This window comes from Acomys minous (assembly GCF_964271855.1).
Source record: "Acomys minous genome assembly, chromosome: 16".
Taxonomy (NCBI): domain Eukaryota; kingdom Metazoa; phylum Chordata; class Mammalia; order Rodentia; family Muridae; genus Acomys; species Acomys minous.
Genome location: NC_140498.1, coordinates 68,302,182 through 68,329,984, shown reverse-complemented (window position 1 = coordinate 68,329,984; position 27,803 = coordinate 68,302,182). Strand labels below are relative to the sequence as shown.

Below are 27,803 nucleotides of genomic sequence, written 5' to 3'. Positions count from 1 at the left end.
AGCCCCTGTGATCTCCGGCCTTTTTCCAGGGTCAGCTGCCAGGAGAAACTTCAAGGTAGCACTCCTCTGCTGAGACCAAGTTCCCAATGGCCTGCAAGGCCCATGGAAGTTGCAGCCATCTCACCCTAAGCTGCCCATAATGTCTTTCTGTTTATGGGATCCCAGCCCTGCAATGACAGCAAGTTCCTTACCCCCAGCTGCTCAGATGTCTCCTAAGCAGTGACACCTCTATCTTCACACTCCCTGCCTTGGCTCTTTTATGTTTTTCTGCACTTCCTTACCTCCACCCCCTATCTGAGACAGAGTCTTACTGTGTATTCCAGACTCTCCTGGGACTTGTAATCCTCCTGCCTCAGCTGCCTGCCTGGGTTCAGGATTACAGGTTTTCATCTGTCTGGCTTGTTTTCTTTTTTGTTCCAGGGATGTGTGAGCATCTACACACAAGTAAGTGTTTGCTAAATACCTGCTGATTAAATAGTTTGGGACCAGGGAAGTGGTTCCTATTATGCTGTCATTTTATCCTGACATTCAGTTAGCTTGCTGTAGGTTTTTAATCCCAAGCATCTTTGTTCAATTGGAATCAAGTGGCATAAATACCAACTGTGAACTTGGAGAACTTCAGACTCCCAGAGTCTGTTCCTGCTGACTGAAGTACAGTCTGCACGAGAACAAGACTGCCCTGAGACTGCGGCACAGCAACACAAGATCCCTCAAGCACCACTGTCTGCGAAATGCAGTAAGGAGGCTCCATCCCCTCTGGCTCAGAAGAGATGCCCGGCTGAGGCTGACTGGACCCAGAACCTGCCCTGGGTGGTACATGAATCTTCATGATCATCTCTGCTCATGATGCTGCCCTCAGAAGACAGCTTATAGCAGTCTAACTCTAAATCCCTCTGGTACCCATGAGAAAGCAAAGACACACACACACAGATTGGTGAGCGGGAGGTGAAGGAACCACAACAAACAATACTGGAAAAAGAAGGGACTCCCTCTCTTTTCCCTCTGATCCCTTGCCAGGGTTCCCTACCACTACTACACAGCAGCTAGAGAGAAGGAAGACTGTAGCTCTCATCGACCAGGTCAGCCACTGTGAGGGCACAGGCAGAGAGGGTGAAGGGAACAAGGGCAGTCAGGGGGTTGTGTAAGCCCCACCCAAGCAGTGTATCAAGAGCAGGAAGTTCTCTACTTGCCCCCAAAGAGTGGCTGCACTGGATTTGATGATGCTTAGAAGTGGAGAAAGCATAGGCAATAGACAGGAGGGCCTAGCGGGGAAGAGGAGTGCCTTGTACTGATGGACAACATAAGTAGTGTGGTCAGTTCTGCCTCGCTAAAGACTGGGTGCAGGGCTGGGAAGCTGGCTCACTCAGTAAGGGGCTTTCAGTGAAAACACAGGACCTGCATCTGAGCCCCAAGAACTCATGTAAAAAATAAGGAAAAGCTGTTCCACATGCCTGAGATCCCAGCACTAGGGAAGGAGGATCCCAGGGGCTCACTGGCTAGCCAGGATCACCAGAGTGAATACCAAGAGCAGTGAGAGGCCTGCGACTGCAACACCTGATGGCACCTCTAGTACCACACATGTGTAACCCCCATCCACAAATTCCAGAGGCTGCCACAGGAGGAGCATGAGTTCCAAGCCAAACTGAGCTATAGTATGAGATCCTATCTCAACAAAACAAAACAAAACAAAACAAACAAAAACAACCCCAGCCACCACAAAAAACCCCAAAAGAAAATAAGTATCGGGTTGGGGAGAGAAAGGCCCCACTGCAGTTTCTTCAGCAGGAAACAGCCTCATGAAGAAGATCTGAGAAGACTTCTGAGGTCAGGTGTGCAGGGGACACCAGCCCCCCTCAGATGGTGGCTGTGGAGAAGGCAATGTACACAGCTGAAAAGGTTAAGTCTGCAGAGGGTTCTGACTCCAGTTGTACATTCCCAAAGTTTTCTTAAAGTAATGACAATGTAACACTTTTAAATCACTGCATACTTCTAAGTCTTTGATATGTGACTGTTCCAAATTGCTATAGGTCCCTCCCTCCCTCCTTTCATATATATATGAGGGCCATTAAGAAAACAGGTAGAGTCACCACCTAGCAATTAGGAAATTAAAGAAGCAAATGATAAGAAGTCAAAAACAAGTTTTGGGATGGGACTTAGCTCAGTGTGCTTGACTAGCATGTGGGGAAGCCCTAGGGTGAATACCCATTCCGAGCAAAAATAACCCACTAAAGAATAAGATGTTCTTAAAGGCAGAACACATCGAATAAACATATGGAAAGACCTCAACACCACAAGGGAAATGCAAATCAAACCCACAAGGGCTATACTAAAAAACCAGGCAATAACAAGTGTTGGCCCGGGGCCTGGAGGGAAAACAGGGCTTCCTGGGACTGGAGCATACATGAAGCGAGGAGCTGCTGCTGCTTCTCCTTCTTCTCCTCCTCCTTTTTTTTTTTTTAAGATTATTTATTTATTTATTATGTAGACAGTGATCTGACTGCATGAACACCTGTAGGCTGGAAGAGGGTATCATATCACATTACAGATGGTTATGAGCCACCATGTGGTTGCTGGGAATTGAACTCAGGACCTCTGGAAGAGCAGGTGGCGCTCTTAACCACTGAGCCATCTCTCCAGCACCACAAGGAGCTTCTTTACCCTATGATTTGGGAAGCAGCCTGGTACCTCATCAGATCATCAGCCACAGGGTTACCACCTGTTCTGACGATCCCAGTCTTAGGTTTGAGCCCCTAAAGACCAGACCCAGACAGAGGTGCTGATGGGAGATGGCAGAACTTTTAGCACACTGGCGGTGTGCCCCCAAAGTGAGATATGGGCTCTCCTTCCTCTCCCTCCTTATCCGACAGGTTGACTCATTGGGGCCTACATATAGTATGGCCAACCAGCTATGAACTGAGACTTCCAAAGCTCTGGGCCAAATCTAACCATTTCTTTCCAAGTGTATTTAGTTAAGATGTTTTTATAGCAATGGAAGCTAACATCATACACATCCAATGAATAAAGACATATACACAGGGTATATGTCCACACGTGAATGCTCAGAGAAGCCTTGTCTGTACTAATCAAAAAGTGGGGGGGGAAAAGTGGCAAGAACCCCAAATGTCCATTAACTGATAGACACACATGGTGTACATCTACACAATGGGATATTATTTGGCCATGAGATGAGTGAAGTACTGTGGTGCCTCATGCATATACTCCCAGCACTGAAGAAAACAACAGCCTCAAACAAACAAAACCCCAAACCCCTCAGCAAATGAGCTGGCACTACACACCTTTTGGCATGCCAAAATCCAAAGCACTGACCACGCTAAATGTAGGCACAAATGTGGACCAACAGGCACTCTTCAGTCCCTGCTGCTGGGAATGCAAAACACTCAAGACTGTTCCTTAACAAAATGGACTCAACGCTGGTGTGTACTATAAAAACCTGCTCTCAAGTGTTTGTAGCAGTTTGGTTCATGATTGTCCAGACTTCGGGAATATCAAGACTTTTTTTTTTAACAAGCAAGGCCACATAAGAAATCCAGAGAACCCCAGTTGCACACTGCCAAGCGCGACAGGCTAAATCTACAGAGGCTGTGACTCACATGTAAGCCACTCTGGAGAAGGTGCAAGATGGAGGCAATGAGGAGTGGCCAGCAGCCAGGGAGGGACGAAGGAGGACAGAGGGGACTTGGGCCAGGAAATTACTGCATGATACATTTGCCAACATTCACAGAACCGCATGACACAGAGAGTGGACCCTAATGTAAACCGTGGACTTTAGCTCCTAAGGGTACCTCAGTACTGGCCCAGCAAGCATAACAAACAGAAGGGTCATGGGAGAGACAGGGGAGGATGGGAACTCAGGCAAGTCACCAAGAATTAAAACAAGTTTCCAATTAAAAAGAAAATGCTGAAGATGCTGTGGTTTGCTTGGCAAATATTTATACATTCTGAAAATAGTCGAGATGACAAAAATTCTAACGCAGGATTCTAACCAGAAATTAAGTTAAAACACCTACAGTTCAAAATCAAATTTTCTGGGCAACTGCAGAGGAGCAGACCGGAACAAAGGCGTCAGTCGCTAGGGGAAGACTATCTTCCTAAGGATTCCACAGTAAGGCAGCCACACAGCAATTTCTAAAATAGCATTTACTGTGGAAAATAGATCTTAGAGCTAACACACACACAAATTTAAATCATAGAAATAGACATATATGTTTGTTTTAAGACAGGATCTTAGTACTTGTACTATTGTGCTTAATATGTGAGTGTTGGTGTGAGTGTGTGTGCATGACAAGGTGAGCATGTGTCAGGATGAAGTGGTTCCTGTGAGCATATGGGTGCTAGCATGAGTTACAAGTGGGCAATAAGCCAGATGGTGAGTGTGCCAGCATGAGGTGAGTGTGAACTGATTTGCCAGTGAGCAGGTGAGTGTGTGCCAGGGCAGTAGTGTGAGGAGGTGAGCTTGACAGAGGTGTGAGCATTTATCCTCCCACAGCAGGCTTGGGTGGTGCGCTCATGGGTAGCCAGTGTTCCTGCTTCTCCTACTAGACAAGCTCATGGTACTGTAACTACCTTTCCAACAGCCCAGCAGGCAGTCACATTTCACTAGGGTCTAGAGACTCTGTTTTCCTATCTGAAACATGAAATATAAGCACTGCCTTGCCTCTCTCCAGTAATCATGGGCTGCCACCACTGATAAAGGACTTATGCAAAAGGAGGGGTTGAGAACTGTTCAACCAAACACCTTCATGGCGTCAAGGCCAGCACGGCCTGCTACGACTGGTGCAGCTGTGCAGGAGCTCCTGCTATACTTCCAGATTCCTAGCACCCACAGCAGGCAACTCAAGACAACCAGTAACTCCAGCTCCAGGGAAACCAATGACACCTTCTTGCCTCTGCAGGCATACACATGCACGTGCAGACACTCATATACAAAAATATACATTAAAACAAAACAAAACAAACCAGTAACTGATAAAATGTTCCTGCTTGGAGAGATGGCTCAGTGTGTAAAAGTGCTTGCTGTGTAAGCATGAAGACCTGAGTTCAATTCTGCAGACCCACATACTGGGCATGTGTCTGAATCCCAGAACTCTGTACTAGGCAGCTCCTAGACCAGCAGCCTGGAGTGCACTCTGTTCCAAACAAGGTAGAAATTGGGGACTGACACATGAGGCTGATATCTAACCCCCACATGCATGTAGGCACATGCTCATACTTGCCTATGAATGTGCATGTACACACACACACACACACACACACACTACCAAAAACAAGCTGGGCGGTGGTGGCAGCACATGCCTGTAATCCCAGCACTTGGGGAGGCAGAGGCAGGGCGGATCTCTGTGAGTTTGAGGCCAGCCAATGCTACACAGAGAAACCCTGCCTCAAAAAACCAAAAATCAACCAACCCAACCCCAAATAATCCTGCTCTTGAGGACCTCAGTTCAACAGGTGGTCAAAAGAACACAATGTTCTCTGCTCAAGTAGGCCCTTCCTTTGTAGACATGCCCATGTTGAGATGGCCTGTTCGCCATGAAGAGGTACAAGGGAAGACAGCATGAGAGACGGCATGGGAAAGAGGCGGTCCTAGAACCCACTCCCTCTGGGACATAATGGGAAGGAAAGCCACAAGCCTTCTCTGGGCCCTGATGCCAGGTTTGCTCACAGGAGGCAGCTGCAGGAATCCAGATGTACTGCGACCGCCAACCCTGTAAGCCAGGGGACACTGCCACCGCCCCTGTTAATTTATTCTTCAGTTGTGTCTCCTTGCTGCTTCCTGTTTCTCACCTGTTAGATTCCCCCCCCCCCCACCCCCCTTATCAGCACTCTAACTCTTCTCATTAGCACTGCAATCCTCGCTTTATCTTGTGCCATTGTTTCATGCTATCTTGTGTTCTCGTGCAATAAAGAATGTCCTGGGCAATCTACTTTTGTTCCAGTTTGCCTCCCCCCCTCCCCCAGACTCAATTTTCAGTCTTTTGCCTTCTTCTCCATTTCCCTCTTTTAGGCTTTTGGTTTTGGCACCTGCCAAGTCTCTGCCTGCCTGTCTCTCATCCTCCCTCCCTTGGATTGAACCTAGGGCATTATATATGCTAGGAAACACTCTACATCTGACCTCCAGTTCAAATTCAGTTTTTATTTACATTTAGTTTATCTGTATCGGTGTGTATCTGCCACATGTGTCCCTGGAGAGGCCAGAGCGGGCATCAGATCCCTGGGCACTAGAGCTATAGGTGTCAGTAAGCTACCCAGTGTGGTACTGGGAGCAGAACTCAGTCCTCTGGAAGAGCGGCAAGTGCTCTTAACCTCTGAGCTATCTCTTCCCCGACCCTTGGTTTTCTATTTTGAGACACGCTCTGAGTTGCCCAGACTACCCTAGACCTCATACTGTAGCCCAAGCTGCCCACAAGCTCTCCATCCCGCTATGGATCTCAGGCATGTGCAGCCATACCTGGCCATGTCCTTTTGTGTCCTGACTCTTAGCTCTTCATTGACCCACTTCTCAGAAGTGTCTAGGTCATTGTGCATTCTTCTTTCTTGCTTCCAGACTCAGAGTTAGGGTTGATGGATGGATGGCATGGTTTGCAAGCCCGTGGCTGAGGTAGGAGGTGAAGAAAGCTGACTGCTGGGCTGAACTCTGTTCTCCATCCTGCTTAGGGCTCTAGGACTCAGGTTTACCCACAGGTGCAGGCAGGAATCTGGAGACCTAGCCCCCTTCTTTGGCCAAAGTCCCAAAGTTTCAGATTCCTACGTCTGCTTCTCCCAGACTGGAACTCATTAGCTAGCACGCTCAGAAGACAAAACTTGTTTAGAAGCCCACCCTCATTTTGTGTCTTTCCCTCTGGTTGTTGTTGTTGTTTTCCTCCTCCTCCTCCTCCTTCCAATTCTGGTGCTAGAATCTTGCCTCTGCCCTAGTTACAGCATTCATATTCACACCAGTCTTCACTATTGGATTCTGGACTCAAAATAAGACTCATGACTTGGTGCGGTTGGCACATACCTGCAAATCCAGCATGGGAGGCTGAGACAGGAGGACCATGAGTTCAAGGTCAGCCTGAGCTACATAGTGAGACCCTTTCTCAAAACAACAAAAAATAAAAAAGGAAAAAAGTACGACCAGGCAAACTGAGATCAAAATGTTGAGTTCCCAAGAGCTTGGCTTGAGGGCAGGTAGACTCACTCACTAGAGCAGGCCAACAGACACAGGCAAGGACCTCACAGCCCTCAGCATCAAGGAAAGGGGATGTGAGCTCTGATAGCAGGCCTGCTGAGCCCAGTCTGTCCACTTGTTCTCCCAAACTCCCCAGCCTAGCTGGCCATCCCTCCTTCCTTGGCACATGGGCTGACAGGCACTGGGAGAAGAAGGTCCAAGGATCACTATGGCTGAGGCTAGAAGATGAAGATCTTGTCCTTTTGAAACTCCAGCCTACCCAAATAGCATCACTTGGAGGCTCAATAGAGTGACAGTTAAGGTACTGAGAGAGGAACACAGAGCACGCTGGCACAGAGGTTGTCTGTCTTTAGGCAGACGGCCTTGGCCATCTGCAGCCGTGCCAGTGTCTGGCTCACAGCGAGACTTAGGGACTTGCCGACTCAGCTTCCCCAGATGATTACTTTTAATGAGACACCTGCTCTAACTAGCCGCTGACAGTCCTGCCATGTCTGCTCAAAAACTATCTCAGTACTTTACAGTCCCACTAAATCTGTACTGATAAGGAGGGAAGTGACCAGCTCTCCATTTCTCCATTCTGACAAAGCTCCCAGGGAGTTTTTCTTCCTAGGCACTCCACACCATGTTTAAGTCTTCCTCAGGCCCTCCCTCCCTCCCTCTTCTCTGTTTCTGTTTTGTTTTGAGACAGATTCACTATGTGGTCCTGGACTTGAACTCCCAGAGCTCCACCAGTCTCTGTCTCCCAGTGCTAGGATTAAGTAGACCAGGCTGGCCTCAAATTAGGTATGTAGCTGAAGATAAGAGTGACTTTCTGATTTTCCTGTCTCCACAAGTCCTAGGATTACAAATGGGTGTTAATACCCTGGACTTAACATTAAAAGAGCTTCTCACCTCATCAAGTCATTAGGATCCTGGGACAATCTTCCCCACACTAGTATTATGATTTTTTTTTTAATGAAAATCATTCCCCCGCCCCCCGGAAATTCATGTTTTTCCATGAAAAAGCATTTAAGTAGCCATGAAAAATACAGTAAGTAGCTATCTTGTGGGAGGTAAGAATTGTTCATCTGTAGCAGACACAGTCATGACACTTCCCACTGTCTTTGAGTGCAAACTGAAAATCCTATTATAACAGAGATAGAAAAGCTTTCAAAAGCTCACCTTTGAAATAGTTTCATTTGTATTGAGGGGAGAGGATGTGTGTGCACACGTGTCAAAGGACAACCTCAGGAATTGGTCCACAGGTGCTGTCTCCCTTCTTTTTGAGCCCTAGGTTCCTGCTTTTGTTTCCTCATGCTGGGGTCACAGACAAGCACTATTACACACACAGCTTTTTAACAGTTCTAGGGCTCAAACTCTTTCTCCAGCCCTGTTTTGTGTGGTTTCTTTCTTTGAGATAGGGTATCACTCTGTAGGGCAGGCTGAGTTTGACTTTGGGCATCTCCTGCCTCAGCCTCTTGAGTGCTGGGATTATGGGAGTGTACCTGCCCTGCTGGGCTGAAAGCATTCCTTTCAAGGGAGGGGCCTGAGAGGGACTAACATCCTTTCTGGGCTAATGGGTCTTTCTCTCAGAGCTCTGGGCATCCTGTCCACAAAGATGAGCAGGGTTTCACCTTAACAATTCATGTAATTTGTGTCTCTTTGTGCTCTCCGAGGCTGTGGAGGTATACCCACCTTAACCCTGGCCCTGACGGATATTTCCCACCTGTCTGAGTCACTGGCCCCAGCACAGTGCAGGATTAGTCAACTAATCTCATCAGACACCTGTTAGAAGGATGCAGTGGCCTAAAGCCAGGCAAGCTCTCTTGGCCTGCATTTTTCCAGTCTCTTGACCAGTGAGTGATATTCTGCCTCCTGCTCTGTCCTGCCCCCCATCTTCCTAGTCCCCAGAGATAAGCCACCTAAAAGATAAACCCAAGGACCAGGCACAGGGCATGGCTCTGACTGGCTCTGAGGGATGGAGCAGGTCTTCCTGCAGCCTTGGAAACCATCTGACCCCTCTTCTGCCCCAAACAGACACTGATGACTGGTTCATTCCTAGCAGACACAGTCATGACACTTCCCATTAATGCACTCTCTGCAACTGCATGCTATTCCACACACAATTCTGCTCAACTGTTTCAGTAGCTGCTTGGAACCCTCTATCACCTGCAAGAGCATGGGCTAGCACCAGTGATGACCATTACATGGCCTTGGCTGCAGCAGTCTAACTCTATAGGGCCAAATGGTGCCCAGGTGAGATGGTAGGGTAGATGCCAGCATCCAGAGAAAGCTGCCATCCACCAGGCCTCTGAAGCTGTATAAAGCAGGGGTCAGGGACAATACCGCTCCTGGACATTTGTAACTCCTGACTGCTCCTCAAAAACTCTCCCAAGAGAAGGACTATGCCCCATTGCTCTATGGGTGTTGTGTATCTTGTGTATCCAAAGTTTAAGTTTTAGACCAGCTCAAGGAACCCATGCAGGAGCCGCTGCTCCAACAGATATACTAATGCAGTGTGAAAAATATGTCAGTGCACCAGGACAGAGCTAAACACTTATTTGGACAGACGTGTGAATGGTGCTGGAAATCAAACCCAGGGCCTCGAGCATGCTAAAGCCCATATTTTTTTACTCAACCACATTCTATGCCCCAAAACAGATGTCTTATTTAATTTCATGTATATGTATGTTCGCCAAGTACATGCACATGTTTCCAGAGGCCAGAAAAGGGTGTCAGACGCCCTAGAACTAGAGTAGCAGGCACTTAGGAGGCACCATGTGGGTGCTAGGAACTGAACACGGGTCCTCTGCAGCAGCACCAAGTGCTTTTCACACTGGGTCATCTCCACATCCCACGATAGATGTCTTTTTTGTTTGTTTGATTGTTTGAGGCAGGGTTTCTCTGTGTAGACCTGGCTGTCCTAGACTTGCTTTGTAGACCAGGCTGGCCTCGAACTCACAGTGATCTACCTGCCTCTGCCTCTCAAGTGCTGGGATTGAAGGCGTGTGCCACCACGCCCGGCAAGAGAGTTGTCTTAATTGTCAAACGAAGCACACAGAGAGACTATCACACAGGCCAGCAATAATTATTCCTGCTTTGCTTACCCTACAATTGAATCAGGTGATACTGAGTGAGACCTTGACAGCCCACTGCAGCTCTTTTGGTTTTCCTTTTTAAACCTTGCTTTTATTTATTATGTGTGTGCGCGCACACATGTACATGCACTCGACACGTATATGCAGGCACATGAGTGCCACAGTGCACATGTGGAGGTTGGAGGACAACTCTGTGAAGTTGGTTTTCTCTTTTGACCTTTACATGGGTTCTGGGGACCAAACTCAGGCATGAAGCCTCTTGGTTTCCTTAGGGAGGGTCTCTCTATGTTGTCCTTACCACACATACCAGTTGCTACAAGCTTGCAGTGACTCTCCTGCCTTTGCCTCCCGACAGGTGAGCTCACAGATGGGCATCAGCTGAGCCTCACAGGCTCTGCGCCTTCTGTCTGGATGCAGCCAGCCTATCCTTAGGAATGGTGTTGCCCTTCAGGTAGTAAGAGGAACATCAGGCCACTACAGGAGTTCCTTTGACAATCACCTGTGATTACAGCTCTAGATAAACTTTCTATTCTATGAGTGATGGGCTCCTTGGCCCATTCTTGGCTTTGCCATATCACAATTGCTCTATGAGTTGACCCTGAACATCTGCCAGCACCAGGTGCAGCACTGGTCCAAATGGCACCTGACAGATGATGAAGGGCTCCTCTCACACAAGTAACTGGGAACCTGGGGGCTCTGAATCTCATTTGGTAGGCACAAAGATCTTGTTGGCTTTTTCTTCCCTGACTGATGAAAAAGATGCTTTTGTTTTTGGGCGTTTCAAAAGAACCAACCACATGTGTCCAAGTGTAAGAGAAAATCTGCTTACTCAAGTGCAATTTGCCAACAAGGCAGTAAAAACCCAACTGTGCTCCAGACCCAGGAAGCTGACTTCCGCCTTAGCACCCGTGCCAGCCCACCCACTATGGGAGGTGCTGAGCCCCAAGCAGGGCTTCTGAGCCCAAGAAACAGGGACTGTCATAAGGCCAGGAGTTGAAAACATAAGCTGGCAATGAAGGTATCACCACAGTCCCAGGCTCCTTAACCTCAAGTTCTAACTAACAAAATGTACCCAACTCTTTTGGGTTGTTATATGTGTGTGGGAGGGGTGCCTGCATGTGTGTACATGTGTGTGCAGGTACACTTGGCTGCGTGTACACACATGCAGGCTAAAGGCAGACATTAGTTGTCTTCTGTTGTTCTTCACCTAAGTTCTGGAGACATGGTCTCCTCACTGAACGTGGATCTCACTGTGCCGGCACCCAGGGCTGGCCAGCATGTCCCTGGTAACTCCACCACTGCTGGAGTGACAGGCGGGTATTGCTGCGCCTAGCTTTTTATGTGGGAGCTACGAGAGCTGAACTCAGGTCCTCATGCTTGTGTTAATCACTTTAAACTTGAGCTAGGCTTCAATTCTCAAAACCCCCAATTTGAACATCATCTTTCTCGTTTACAATAAAAGTTTTTAATTTGCAGTGCATAGGTACCCTTGAAACTACATGCTTGTGTGTGGGCTTTCACTATGACTGTAGTTTCCTAGCAAACCACATCTTAACCACTCCTTTAGATCATGAAGCTCAGCTCGCACCTGTGCTGCCTGTCTCCATAACTCCCTGTTGTATGAGCCCAAATGGCTCCTTCTCAACCTGCTGGAATCTTCTAGTCTTCAAAAGCTGGTGCATTCACACTTCCTGGACAAGGCCTCTCAGACGCCTCTGCAAGGGTTTATCTTCCCTTCTCCCACTGAGTCACTTCTCTGCCTCCACAGTGGCGTTTAGTGTGGTATACAATCATACCTTAGTTATCTGTGCAATATCTCTGCAGCACAACAGATGCCCAAGGCTGAGAATAATTGGTATTCACGAAGTGTCTCACCCCTACAAGCACCCAGTACAGTGCTCTACACATTCTGAACTTAAATAATATTTTAAAAAATTAATTTTAGCTGGCTGGTGGTGGCGCATGCCTTTAATCCCAGCACTTGGGAGGCAGAGGCAGGTGGATCTCCATGAGTTCAAGTTCCAGGACAGCCAGAGCTGTTACCCAGAGAAATCCCGTCTCAAAATAACAACAACAACAAAAAATTGTATCTCTCTGTGTGTGTATTTATGTGTATGTGTGTGTGTGTGTGTTTGTGTGTGTTACATGTGTGTGCAGTTTCCCAAGGAGACCAGAATAAGTGGATCACTTGAGCTGGAGCCACCTGACGTGGGTGCTGGGAATTCAATTCCTATTCCTTGGAGGAGTGGGAAGTACTCTTAACTGCTGAGCCATCGCTTCAGCCCCCAACATTCTGAATTTAATTATTTTACTTTAGTCTCAACATGGGACCACCCACTCAAATAATCCAATTTCCAGAAGTGACTAAAGCACTGCATACACATGTAGGGCAGGTCTCAGCTGAAGGAGTTAAATGAGACACTGATACAATTTTGTAGATGGAATTACAAGATATAACAAAGACCCTCCAAACAGATTATTGCCTTCTAACTGTACATGAAGTTCAATAATTAACAATGGTCTTAACACTGAACAATTACACACAGATCAAAGGATGGAAACACTGTCACATGACCCCAAGACGGGCTTCAGTATGGAGGCCATTCTATTACATGCTTTCCAAAACACCAGATACATGTGTGCCAAAGGATCCCCAGCTAGGAATCAAGAGAGTATCATCTTCAAGCTTAGAGAAAGAATGGACCTGGCAGTCTTACTGGGATCATTTATGGTAAACCAAAGCAACAAGTAGATCAGCAGAGTGGAGAGGGAACTAATTTCCCCTATATTCCTGCCCCAAGGAACCAGGAGGCAGGTATGTTCCAAGTGGCCCGGCAGAGAGAGGTGGCAGGGCCACAAAGAAATCTAGTGTCCCACCCTGTGCCTGGCAGGGATGCTTCCACTTGTCCATTGGGTAGTGTCAGGGCTTTCATACAGGACCAAAGATGCAGGGGGTGGGGGCTGGGCTGGTGTTACTCATTTGACAAGGAAACAGACTCAGAGGTCAAGAACAAAAGTGCAGCTGGAGCAACAGCTGAGTGTGCAGTGCTGCCTAGCCAGAGGGTGGCATTCAGCTCAGGCCCAAGTCCAGGAAAACAAGAAACAAAGCAGAACAACAAAAAGAAGTGGGCAGCTCTGTCAACACAGCCTCACATTAAGAAGAAAAAGTGCATGGATAAAAAAGTATTTGACACAACGCTGCTGAAAGACCCACTGCCCCCATTCCACCCCCGCTGCTAAAACCTGGCAAAACACATGAATGTCCAGACTTAGGAAGATGAGCAAGCCCCAAATAGGATAAACACAGAGAAATCTATGTTGAGGTAAATCACAATTAATTTTCTGGCTACTAAAGATGAAGAAAAAGAAAGCCATAAAAGTAGCTGGAGAAAAATAAAGCACTGAAGAGGAACACTAATCCACATGACAGGAACTTTTCCTCTGAAGTCAAGGGTGGGGGAGGCACAATACAGCACATTTTCTGAGTACTGAAAGTGTCCAGCTAGGGATGTAGCTCAGTTGATAGGGGACCTCCCTGGGTTCCATCACCAGGACGACATAAACTGGATGTGTTAGTGCATGCCTGTAATCCCAGCACCAGGGAGATGACGGCAGGAGGATCATAAGTCAAGGTTATCCTTTGTTGCATAACAAGTTCGAGGACAGACCAGGCTATATGAGATGCTGTCTCAAAGTAAATACTAAGTGTAAATATGAATTCTAAAGCTGGGGAGGGGAGAGCCTTTCGGAATGAAGGGCAAGAGGGCTCAGTTGGTAGAGTATGTGCCTAGAATGTTGAAGGCCTGGGTTCGATCCTCAGTACCACATACACTGGTTGTGGTACAACAAGCCTGTAATCCTAGTGCCTGGGAAACTGAGGAAGAAGGAGTCACAACTTACACACTGGCCTGTGCTACATATGGAGATCCTTTTTAAAGAAACAAGTGAGATGGCTCAGTGGGCAAGTCCTGAGGACCTGAGTTCAATTCCTAGGTCTCACAGTAGAAGACAACAGACTCCTACAAATTGTCCTCTGACCACCATCCATACTTATGCCACAGCACACATATGACTGTGCTCATACCACACACCACACATACACACACACATAGAGATGAAAAGTGCAAGGATGGATCGAGCAGACATCATGCTTCAAATTGTGAGTGTATATACACCACAAAACAGAACCACAAAATACACAAAGCAAATGGGCAGAGCTACAGGCAAGACAGATCCACAATTATAGTTGGGGACTTAAATACCCCACTGACAGCAACTGATGAAATCATTAAATAGCTCAGTAAGGATACTGTACTTATCACTATTTTTGTTGTTGTTGTTGTTGTTGTTTTGAGACAGGGTTTCTCTGTGTAGCCTTGGTAGTCCTGGATTTACTTTGTAGACCAGGCTGGCTTCGAAGTCATGAGATCCGCCTGCCTCTGCTTCCCCGAGTGCTGGGATTACAGGTGTGTGCCTGGATGCTTATGCATATTCTTAAGTGCCTACAGAATATTCAGAAAGGACCGTAAAACATAGGCTAATGAGACTGTGACGGGCTGTAAAACAGGCTTCAAGAAATACAAAAGAACAGAAACCATATAATGTGTCCTCCACCCACAATGGACACAACTAGTACTCAACAACAGACACAACAGTCGGAAAGTACCTCACACATATAAATGATTTATGAGTCAAAGAGAGCCAAAATATAAAGCAAAATAAACACAAGACAGAATAAAAACAAAAGAGATTTTAAGATGTGTAGCTATAGCTGAGGCAGCACAGACGGAGATTTAAAGCATTTGAAATGTCTATGTAAGAAAAAGAGATGCTGGGACAGACAAGTGGTAAGGCACTTGGCTCAGAAGCCTGACAACCTGAAAAGCCAAGTTCAAGCAACACAACCCGTCTAAAAAGCCAGGTGCAGACTCAGTGGTGTGCACCCAGAATCCCAGTGCTAAGGGTGAGAGGAAGCCGCAGACAGCAGGATGCATCAACTACAAGCATGGAGTTCATAACATGGAAACAACATGCTTCGACAAGGTGGAGAATCCCAGCGCTTGGGAGGTGGAGGCAGAAGGATTGAGTCCAAGCTCCAGGCCAGCCTTACTTATTGGTTTGAGGCCAGTCTGGTTAGAGGCTATCTGAAAACTCAGAAAGGAAAAGAGCATGGTGGCTCACACCTCTAATCCCAGCTCAGGGGTGTCTGTCTGTCTGTCTGTCTGAACCAGGAGCAAGGGCGAACAAATTAAATTTAAAATAGAAGGAAAAAATAATAAGGAGCATTAACCCTGGGGTGCTGGCTCACATCTATCTCAGTATTCAGGAAGCTGAGGTTGAAGCATGAGAATTGCCACAGGTTAGCTCAAGGCCAGCCTAGGCTACACAAAGAGGATCCTCTTCCCCTTCTCAAAAACAAGCAAATAAACAGAAATAAATGAAATTAAAAACTAGACCATCACAGAAGGGAAAAAAAAATCAATGATATAAAAAAGTGTATCATTTTTGGTTAGGGAAAAATTAGTAATAAAACTAGTAACCCTATAGCAAGAGTTTAAAAAAAAAATAGAAAGGAGCTGGGACTGAGGCACAGCAGTAGCACTTATCTAGAAAAGAAAGTGTGTGTGAGTGTGGTGTTAAAAAGTCAATCCAGTTGAGATGGTTTAGTTGGTAGAACGCTTACACGAAAACATGAGACGACTTAGAGTCCCAGAACTGCCATAAAAAAGCCGGACTGGGCGGTGTACATGTAACCCCCGCAGTGGGGAGGAGGGGACAAGTGACTCCCTGGCCAGCCTAGCTTAGTCAGTGAGCTCCAAGCCAGTGAGAGACCTTGTGTCAAAAAGCAAGGGATGACACTCAAGGTTGACCTCTGGCCTCTATGAACACAGGGGCAGTCACCTATACACAAAGACACAAACAAAATCAGTCAACAGAGACACTGTCAGGAGCAGTAAAGAAGCAAAGGCTATCAGAATTCTCAGTGTTCTCACTTGACACAGTGTTGAAAGTTGTAGCCACTGCAATAGGCAAAGAAAAAGAAATTAAAGACATCCTCTTTTCTTTCAGAACTGCTGTCATCTTTTAGTTTGTAAAAATCTATTCCTTGAGAATTCTATACAAGTATACAATGAAATATGAACACAGCCACCTCCATGCTCCCACCAGACCTTCCCAACTTCTCATCATCTTTTTAAACACTCCACCGAGTCCACTGGTGCTGCCATATGTGCACAGGCACACTCACAGGAAGAAGGAACTAAAACAATCTCTACATGCAGATAACACAACAGTCTGTAGAAATTGGCAAGTGATCTACCAGAGAGCTCTTACAATCACTGTGCTCAGCAAAACCACGGCACAAGACCAAAGCACAGACACACCAGGCACATTGTTATCATTAGCAGTGAACATGGGGCTGAAAGCAAAAGCACAGGATCATTTATAACTGCCTTGGGGAAAACTATGCTCTGGAGTATAAACTTCATAGACTATGGTTAGGATCTATGGGAAGAGAACAGGCTGGTGGAAAAAAAAAAATCAGACTTAAATGAGGGTATTCTTGTTCAACACAGGCACGAGGTTGGCTCTTTCCAAGTTCATCTTTTGGTTTAAAGTAATTGTATCAACCCCCTAATAAGGTGTTTATAGACAGAGGTCATCTGTAAAAGTTACATGGGGGCTGGAGGGATGGTTCAGGGAGTAAGAGCATGTACTGCTCCTGCAGAAGACCCTCAGGCTCCCAGAACTCACATCAGATGGCTCACAACCACAGCAACCTCAGCTCCAGGGGGTCCAACTTCCTCTTCTGGCTTCTCCGAGCACTGCGCTCCTGTGTATACTCACACTCAGGAAGGAGAATACACATTTTTGTTTTGTTTTAAAGTTGTTTAAAGGAAAAAGACTGACACAGGCCCTGGAATAACTAAAATCTGGAAAAAGGTAATGTGGGAGAAATACTGAAACTCAAATATAGAGTTACAGTAATCGACATCATGTGAGCTGGGCATGGCAGTCCATGTTAATCCCAGCACTCAGATGGCAGGTGGATTTCTATGAGTTCGATGCTAGCCTGGTCTACAAAGAGAGTTCCAGGACAGCCAGGGCTATTACACAGAGAAACCCTATCTTGAAAAACAAACAAAAAACAAAAACACCAAAAAAACCTCACAACAAACAAAAACCCACCATGTGATGCTAACGTAAGGACAGACATACAGACCACTGCAACAGATCAAAAACTCAGACATAAATAGACCAACTGATTATTGTTCTTATGAAGGCATAAAAGCAGTTCAATGGGAAAATAACAAATAGTTCTGAAACCAGTGGATATTCACAGGCAGAAACAAGAAAAATCAACTTCAATCTAAACTACACACTTAAATGTAAGATGTAAAACTATAAAACTGTTAGAGAAAAATCTTTGGGATCTACGGCCAAGCAAAAAAGTAAAGACATGATAGCAAATGCATGATCCATAAAAGGAAAAATGGATAAGCTGGACTTTACTGAAATTACAATATTTCCTTTGCAAAAGATCCAGTGTAGAGAATAGAAGGACAGAGCACATGCTTAATCCTTATGTGGGATAAAGGACCAGTATGCAGCATATGTAAAGAGTTCCTCACACTCAACAATAAAGCACAAGGAACCTAATTAGAAGAGAGAAGAGAAAGAAAGAGGAAAGAAAGAAAGAAAGAAAGAAAGAGAAGCTTTTCCCCAAAGAGGGTGAGAGGCAAATGAAATAAGATTTTCAGCATCATAAGCAGTGGGGAAATGCAAATTAAAAGTGCAAGAAGACACAACATACACCTCTAAGAACAGCTGAAGGAAGGCAGTGAAAACACCTAATGCTGGCAGGGATGCAGAGAAACTGTCGTGTGCAAAAGAACCTCTGGGAAACAGCCAGGCAGCTTCTTATAAAGATCAATGCCTCACTGCAGTATGACCCAGTTACTACACTGTTGAATATTCATCCCAGACACATGAAAACATAGACATGGACATGAAATACACCTGTCACCCCAGCACTTAGAAGGTAGAATCAGGAAGATCAGTTCAACGCCAACCTCAGGAACATGGTAAGATTGAGGCCTGCCCAGGCTTCATGAGACTGTGTTGCAACTAACCAATCAACCAATTAACCAACAAGAATGTCCATTAACGTTTGCAGAAGACCTATTTGTACTGATGGGGAGGTGGGAAGAGCCTACAGTCAGCAGGTGAACAGAAAGGCAGCACACTGCTCAGCATTAAGGTTGGAATCACTGCTGTGTGCAGCTGCCCACATGGGGATCTCCACAGAAATGTTCTGATGAAGTCACTTCCAAAAGATCACACTCTGCATGAATTCCATGTATAGAACATTACGTGGGGGGTGTGTGTGTGTGTGTGTGTGTATGGTGCATGCACATGAGTGTGTGGGTGTGCAACAGAGGCCGGACAGGCCATCAGGTATTCTCTTCTCTCATTTTCTGCCTTAAGAAAGGGTCTCTCACTGACCTGGAAGCTCATTCCTGCCAGGCTGGCTGCCCAGCAAGCTCCGGGGACACATGGTCTGCTCTTTCTGGGGTTTACAGGCTGTGCCCAGCTTTTTGCATGGGGGTTGGGGATTTGAACTCAGGACCCCTGCTTGCACAACAAGTGCTTTCACCCACTGAACCATCTCCTCAGCTCCTACAAAATATACTAGAAATGACAAAATGACAAAAGTGGGAGAAATGATTGGTACTGCCAGGATCAAGACAGGAGGCCTGGAAATGGGAAGGATCTAAAGTTGAAAAATGAACTTTTAACTAGTTACAGCAGATAAACTGTTCAGTATGGAATAGTGAGGAGAAAAGCTGGGAAGAAAAAGATGGCATGGAAACAGAAGGGGAACCTGTGGGAAGAATGGGGCTCATCGGGACTTGGAGGGGAATGGGAGAGAGTGACAGGGTCTAAAATTTCTACACGTATATAAAACTGTAAAGGACGAAAAATTTTATATTACTACTTAAAAAAAAAAAAACTCCCAGTTTTTTTTTTAAAAAAGGCACTGTATAACACCAAACAAGCAGAATCCTTGTTAACAAGTCTTGCTTCTGTTGCTAAGGAGGTCAGTAAAAGTTAACACTGACTAGTACAGGAAAGAAAAACTGACTTCTCTAAAACGCACTTAACAGACTGACGCAGCTTGAGATCCGAGTTTTAAAATATTTTTTCTGCCTCCCAAGTTGAAAGAAACTGAGCCCTCCAAGCTTACCTGGTTATGGGGTTCAGAAAAGCAGCAAAAATAAGACCAGGCTCCTCGAAAGAGACTGGAAAACAGGCCTTCAGTGACAGTCAAGTGCATTTCTCCCCTTGCCTGACATGGGGAATTTCTGAACTGTACCTGTGCCTTTAAGGTGCCTGTCTTAATGTTTATGAAGCACTTGGCAAGAGCCCTGAGCTGCCCTGAGGCTCTGAAAGGTGAAAAGGGTGTGATTTATCCTTCAAATGATTTTCTTCCTATCTTGAGTCCAAAGGAGCTACTTGTATTCAAATCAAACATTTAGTAACAAACATGTTGAGTGTGGGAGTGTTGGCCCGGAAGTCTGGCTCCCAGGATCCCAGCCCAACCGCCCTACACCAAGGTTCCTCAAGGCTGAAGCGAAAGACATGTCCCAGATGGGCTTCTGCATCCCCTTGCTAATTTAAAAGCTCATCAGGCCCCATGAAATTGAGACTTGTACGTAGGTTCTCTGGCATGACAAACCCCTCTACCTGCTCGGGACAGCTTTCCTCCCCGCAAAAGATTGGGTGGGGAGGGCGGGGGAGCTTGGCACGATCAAGAAGAGGACGCTCTGTGCCCTCCTCTACACTTTTCCACATTTTTCTTTCTGTTTTGAGACAAGGTTTCACAAAGCCTCAACCTTTCTGTGTAGCTAAGCCTAGAACCTCATATCCTCCTGCCTCTACCTTGCCAGTGCCAGAATTATGGGAGTATGCCACCTTGGCCACTTTATTTGGCACTCAGCCTGGGGCCTTGTGAATGCTACACAAGCAGTCTACCAACTGAGGCACAGGCCCAGCTCTCTAGATCTTTCTTTCAGACTCAGAGTACTGACACTGATCCTAGCCTCCATCAACACAACTGCTTCTTTAACATATATGGCACCAAAGATAAGGGCACAAGGCCTAGGACCCTGAGCTCACAAGCACATGAGGAATAGTGCATCTGATCCAACACGGAAAACAACTATGCAACAATGAAGGAAATGTTGACAGTGAAGTACAACAGTGAGCAGGCTTTAAGGAGGCTCTTTGTTTTTATGTTTTGCTGTGCTGGGGCTGTGCATGCTGGACAAGCGCTTTACCACTGAACCACATCCCCAGGCCTATCTCTGTTGCTGTTCTTCTTCTTCTTCCATAACGGTCCTGTGCGTATGTTTTTTAAAGCAAGGTCTTATCGCTTCGTGACACACACCAAACTGCCTTCTAAAGCAATTATGCATCTAGAATTAGCTTGGAGACCAAGGGGTCAAGAATAGACAAGATTGGCACGGCATTGGCCCTTGTTTTAAAGCTGCACGGTGAGTGTCTCACAGCTCCTTCTGACATCTTCTCCAACTTGGTGTATATATGTTAAATCTCCATACTAAAAAGCTTAAAGAACACAGTGTGGACGGCACATGCCTGTAACCCTGCCACTGGGGAGACGGGGCAAAGTATGTAAGGAGCGCAAGTCATCCTTGGCTACGTACATAGCAAGGCCAGCCTGGGCTTCATGATGCCCTGCCTCTAAAATACAGAACAAACACTGGCACCATAGTTTAGTTAGTAAAGTGCTGCCCAACAGGCATGAAGCCCTCGGTTCAATCCCCAGCTCTGCATGAACCAAGTATGGTGACACAGCGCCTCCCTCCCCCATAATTCCCGGATTTAGGAAGTGGAGGGGGTTAAGGATCAGGAGGCCAAGGTCATCCTCAGCTACATAGTTGAGTTCAAAGCCAGCCTGGGCTATATGAGACACTGTGTCCAAAAGAAAACACGACTAAAATGGTCAATTCTCATTTACAAATAAAAATAAGGGCTGATGACCTCCAACCTACTCTGTAAACTTGGCTTGCTGGAGGGACTGGGAGAGTTGGCGACCCTCAATCCACGTGTCCTGCCCTAACAACCCCTTCAAAACCCAAGCCCCCCTGAGAGTGGTCCTGCTTGCATTCCCACGGTCCCCAAGCATCCAAATGCTTTGCAAAGACATCGAGCCCCTGGGGGGGTCACCGGAGTAACCCCGCCTGGCAGGCAAGGCTTGAGGTCTCTACTGGACAGGAGGGGCGCCCAGTGGCTGGGGCGCGGGTCCCTGGAGGACAAAGGGGGCGGGTCCCGCGCCCCACCTGGGCCAGGTGTGTGGGGGCGGGGCCGCACGTCACCTTAAGGATGTTGTCGAAGATGGTGTCGCGGAACTCCAGCAGCGCCTTCTGGTCGAACTCGCGGCCGTGGATGATGCGCATCTGCTTGAGGAAGGTGGACTTGCCGCTCTCGCCAGCGCCCAGCAGCAGGATCTTGACCAGCCGCCGCACCGCGCGCCGCTCGCGGGCCAGCAGCGCGTCGATGTCGCGGCTGCGCCGTCGGGCCTCGCGCTCCGCGTCGCGCGCCGCGCCCGCCCTGCGCTCGCGGGCCTCGGCCGGCAGCAGGCAGCGGCTGAGGGTCCGCACCACCCCGGACATGGCCGCCCTCAGGCCGCGGCCGCGCCTCGCCGGGGCCCGCGTGCCATGGACGCCCCTCAGCCGGCGCGGCCCTGCCGGGCCAGGCGCCGCCCCGCCCGCCCGCCGCTCCCTCAGGCCGCGTCCGCCGCCGCCGCCCCGAGGCCCTCACTCGCCCGGCCGGCTGAGGGGCGGAGGGGAAGGAGGGGAGGGCGGGGCGGCGTCGCGCAGGGATCCGTTTATTGGTTGAAAATCCGTCTATCTTGTGAAGCGCGCTTTCTTATTGGACGAGCGTGCTTTCGAGGAGGCGGGCACTCCAGTGGCCCTTGGGGCGGAGCGTAAGCCGAAAGAGGCGGGATCTTAGTGGTGAAGGAGCTTTTCATTGGACGACCGAGCGAGCTTCTTTCTTTCAGAATGAAAGGGAGGCGGGGTCATCTGCGAGGAGGAGCTGCACCTCTCCACGACCAATAATAAGTGCTCTAAGAGTTTGTCAATCACAGTGACTAAGCTTGGGATTGGAAGTTGGTGGAAACGGGGCGTGGCCCGAAGTGCCAGGTGTACAGAGTGACTGTCTCCCTTGATTCCCAGCTGAGTCTGTCTGTGAGACCTTTATCTTCTGCAGCTGGCTAAGACCTAGCAGCAAAGTTGGGAAATATCGGTGAAGTCTGCCTGCTCTCAAGTTTACAGAGAAAGCTTAGCAGTTTTCCTTCCAAAAACATTGGAGCGGGGCAGGCCATGATCTTCAAACAAATGCTCCTTTGAGTGTTGCATGGGCCCAAAATAAACCAAAACGTTGCATGGGTCTCCCTAGGCTCTTTTTTAAAAAAATGTGATTAAGGGGAGATGGTTCAGTGGGAAAGGGCGTTTGCTGTAACAGCGTGAGGACGTGAGTTCAAATTTCCAATTGTGCCTGTAACCCCAGCAGTGGAGAAGCTAAGACAGACCAATTCCAGGAACTTGCTGGGCAGCCAACCTAGCCCAAACGGTAAGCTTAAGCCTCAGTGAGACAACCTGTTTAAAAAATTAAGGCGGTGAGGCCGTAGAGCAAGACGTCGGGAAACCCCTTGGCCTCTGCATGTGCGTCCGCTGGCGCGCGCGCACACACACACACACACACACACACACACACACACACACACACACACACACGTGTTTGTCATAATGACTCAAAGGCAGGTTGATATGGGATAGTGATCCACACAGCCTTCGAGGGGCAGAGAGCCAAAAGCAAGAAGATTGAAAAGCAGCCATGGCTACTTAGTAACTTTCAGGTCATCTTGGCTACAGAGTGAGAGTTTGTCTCAAAGAGAGGCTAAGGGGAGAGGGTAGGCTTGTGTGATATGATTCCAGTATTGGGAGAGGCTGAGACAGGAAAATAAGGAATTTGAGGCCAATCTGGGCTATAGCCTGACTCTGTCTAAACAAAACAAAACAAACAACCAAACAACACCAACCAAACAATAAACATAGCTGTTCTAGATCCCATTTTTTTCTTCCAAACAGAAGACAACCTGTAGTGTTGGCCTTGCCTTCCACCTGGTATGCCGCTGCCTATGCCGGGCCAGCTGGCTCACAGTCTGAGGGCTCTCCTGTCTCCACTTCCCATCTTGCCATAGGAATGCTTGGATTGCAGATGCTTGCTACTGCATCTGGCTCTGTGTGGACCCTAGGGCTCTGAACATAGGTCCTCCATCCTTCGAAGCAAATGTCTTACCCACTGAGCCAACTCCCCAGCCCATGTTTTTACTTTTTGAAGCCAGGCCACATGAAGCTCAGGCTGTCCTCAAAGTAGCTGAGGATGACTTTGAACTCCTGATCCTCCTGCTTGTGCTTTCTAAGTGCCGGGATCACAGGCATGCATCACTACACCTAAGGGTCTGTTTCTAAGACAGAAAATGGGGAAAGCTGAACCCGGGGAAAGCCCTCCTTATCCAGTTAAACAATTAAGAAGCAATTCACAGCCAGGTGGTGGTGGTACACGCTTTTAATCTCAGCACTCGGGAGGCAGAGGCAGGCGGACTGCTGTGAGTTCAAGGCCACTGGTCTACAAAGCGAGTGCAGGACAGCCAGGGCTACACAGAGAAACTCTGTCTCGAAAAACCAAAAACCAAAGGGAAAAAAAAAAGTTCCAGACATTTATAACTTTATAAACAGCTTGATGTCAGTGTTTGTAGAATCATCAACTATTTTAAAGGACCACTTCACTTTTTTATTTTTTATTTTTTTTAGGTTTTTCGAGACAGGGTTTCTCTGTGTAGCCTTGACTGTCCTAGAGTCGCTTTGTAGACCAGGCTGGCCTCGAACTCACAGCGATCCACCTGCCTCTGCCTCCTGAGTGCTGGGATTAAAGGCGTGCGCCACCACACCCGGCTGTCCACTTCACTTTTTTAAAAAAGTGACACACGGTGATGTTTTATGGGAGCAATGATATACTGTTGATAGTCTCTAATTTGGGACTTAGACGAGGGCTCTGGACATATCCTTCACGTTTTCTAATACGACTAGAGTGCTTGGAATTAATACGTGTGTCCATGCACTCTGTAATAGTCTCTTAATTACCCCTGGCATTTATAGGGCATGCTGTGATACTTCTCCATACATTATCTCACGTCATCTCTTCTCTCCGCAAGACTGGGGCAGAGGCAAGCACGGGACAGCTGTAATAATAGAATCCAAGGGCTAGAGAGATGGCTCAGTAAAGGGCAGAGCAAGCACAAAGCCCTGAGTTCAGATCCCCAGAACCTATGTAAAATGTCAGGGGTGGTAGTGTGTGGCCCTAACCCCCCAGTGCTGGGCAGGGCAAGGCCGAGACAGCCGGATCCCTGGAGCTTACTGGCCACCAGTCCAGCTAAAGCAATGAGTGTCAGGTCCTCGGGTGTCTAACTTGCTTTTCGGCAGCCATGATAAACACTGTGAGCAAAAGTAGCCAGGAGAGGAAAGGGTTTGCTTTAGCTCACAGGTTATAGTTGACTCCCAAGGCAGGAGCTTGAAGCAGAGACTAGAACAATGCGGCCTATTGGCTCACTTCCCCTAGCCCATGCTCAACTAGCTTCCCTATACAACCCAGGACCACCTGCCCTGAGATGGCACTACCCACAGTGGGCTGGACCCTCTTACATCAAGTAGTAATTGACAATGCCCACAGGCCAATCTGATTCCTTCTTCCCAACTATGTCAAATGGCAACTGAGGCTAGCTACAACAGACCCTGTTCCAAAAAGAAAGAACAGAAAGAGATGTGACTGAGGAGGAAAGATATTCAAAGTTAACATCATTGCCTCATACTCCACATGCCCACATTTACATGTGCATGTGCACACACACACACACACATGTACATGCTTACACATACACACCCCCCCACAAGTACATGCTTATACACACCCACACCCACAAGTACATGCTTACAAACACACACCCCACAAGTGCATGCTTACACACACACAAGTACATGCTTACACATACACAAGCACGTGCTTATACACATACACCCCACAAGTGCATGCTTACACACACACACAAGTACATGCTTACACATACACAAGCACATGCATACACACATACACACACCCCACAAGTACATGCTTACATACACACACACCCCACAAGTACATGCTTACACACACACACACTCAAACACACCATACCCTCCCCCACCCACAAGGCATGTTGGGTTCCAAGCACTACTAGCAATTATTAGGTGATACTATGGTTGGTGAATGGCAGAGCCCAGCCAGGAAGCCTGACCTAGCGCCTGCTTCACACACGCTGTGGGTTCCTGGCACACGTGAGGGTTTGGAAGCTTTGCTCTACCCTTTAGGGATGTGTGACTTGGAATGAGTCACTTCATGTCTCTGAAACTCACTTTTCTTATCTATAAGTCAGGAGGAAAAAATAGAGCCCTGGGGCTGGAGAGATGGCTCAGTGTCTCAGAATCCTGGCTGCTCTTCCAGAGGACCCAGGTTCCATTCTTAGCACCCACGTGATGGCTCACAACTGTCTGTACCTCCAGTCCCATGGGATCTGATGCCCTATTCTGGCAGCCTCGGCAGGCACCAGGCATGCACATGGTTCACAGACATACATGTAGGCAAAACGCCTGCATGCAGTGAAATAATAAAAAAAGAATAATGTACCGCTATCGCAGAGAACCTCAATTCAGTTTCCCAGTACTCACATTGGATAGCACAAAACTGCCTATAATTACAGATCCAAAGGACCAACACACACACACACACACACACACACACACACACACACACACACACACACACACACACCACAGACATACAAATGCAAACAATAAATAAAAACAATATGAAAAATGGACCTTGATAAATTTCAAACAAGTTCACCAACAAAAAGGCTTGCCTGGGTGTTGGGGCTGGTATGGTGGATAAAATGCTTGCTGTACAAGCATGGGGACCTGGCTTTGGATCTTAGCGACCATGTTGAAAGTGCAAACCTGTAATCCTAGCACTTCCAAGGTGGAGGCAGGAGGATTAGCAGGTGGTGATGGTGGTGGCAATGACGACACTGTCATGATGATGGTGACGATGGTAATGATGGCGATGAAAATGGTGACGGTGACAGTGCCAACGGTGGTGGTGACATTGGTGATAGTGAAGATGGTGGTGATAATGGTGGTGGTGACAGGGGGTAATGGTATTGGTGGCAGTAATGACAGTGGTGGTGGTGACAGGAGTAATGGTGACAGTACTGGTGAGGATGGTGGTGATGAAGGTGGAAGTGGTGAATGGTGGCACAACAAAATTTTAAAAAAGGAATTTTTGCACACAAAGGAATCTGAATTCTGTCACTGAATGGAGTAAGGAAGCCCCAAAGGCCAAAACCGAAGAGAAAGCAGAGTCTGAGAGTTATCCTGCTGAGTTGGAAACTGTTCAGCTGCCCTCAGGCGCCTGCTAAAGCCTCACAGGTCAGATTGTCTGTCCTCCTGTGCACAGGTGAGAGACAAGAGCCCAGGGACATCTGGTAGACCACTGCATGAGGCCAGATCCGCACAGTCCTCAAAAGAATGAACTAGTAAAACTGTATGCATCCGACAGCTATTTATCAGCACATCGAGTCCCAAGGAAAGCGAGTGCTTATTGTGATCGCTGTTGTTGTTACTTTAGTATTTTGAGGCAGGGTCGCGCTCTGTAACAAAGGCTGTCCTCGCAGTGGGACCCCAGGTCCCGCGGCCTCTGGTGTTCCACCATACTGGGTGAGGCGCATCCTCCTCTCTCTGTATTAGAGATTGAACCCAAGTCCTTGCGCTTTCTGAGTTCTTTCTTTCTTGCTAAAGATTGTTTTGATTGATTTTGTGTATGAGTGCTCTATCTGCATGTACACCTGCAGGCCAGAAGAGGGCATCAGATCCCATTATAGATGGTTGTGAGCCACCATGTGCTTGCTGGGAATTGAACTCAGGACCTTTGGAAGAGCAGCTGGTGCTCTTAACCGCTAAGCCACCTCTCCAGCCCCCACTTACTAGGTTCTTACTCTATCATTCTGCTACGTCCCCAGCCCACAAGTGTATTTTCATTGTCCTGAATAACTTAAAGACATTTATTTAGTCACTTGTTTATTTACTTTGTGTGTACGTGTGGGATTGCCCTGACACTCATGTGGAGGTCTGAGGACAACTTGCAGGAGTTGGTTCTCTCTTTCTACCACTGGGTCCCAGGATCAAACTCAGGTCCTCAGGCTTAGCAGCAATTACTTTTAGCCATTGAGCTACATCTTCAGCTCGCCAAGCACTTAGTGATAATTTAAAAACAAAACAAAACAAAACAGGGTTTGGTGAGATGGCTCAGCCATTAAGGACCCTTGTTGCCCGGGCAGAGGACCTGATTTCAGTTCCCAGCAC

General features: G+C 47.4%; 1 protein-coding gene across 2 annotated transcripts in view; it reads right to left on the bottom strand.

Moving 5' to 3' along the window:
• GNA12 (G protein subunit alpha 12) overlaps positions 1-22,067 on the bottom strand; it is a 77,009-nt gene extending 54,942 nt beyond the window's left edge. The window contains exon 1 of one of the 2 annotated variants that reach the window (XM_084763923.1): positions 21,663-22,067. In XM_084763923.1, coding sequence (XP_084620049.1) covers positions 21,663-21,959 — 297 coding nt within the window. In that variant the 5' untranslated portion in view covers positions 21,960-22,067. The remainder of the gene's footprint in view (positions 1-21,662) is intronic. The other variant, XM_084763924.1, reaches the window with a different exon arrangement.
• Positions 22,068-27,803: the final 5,736 nt, after the last annotated feature.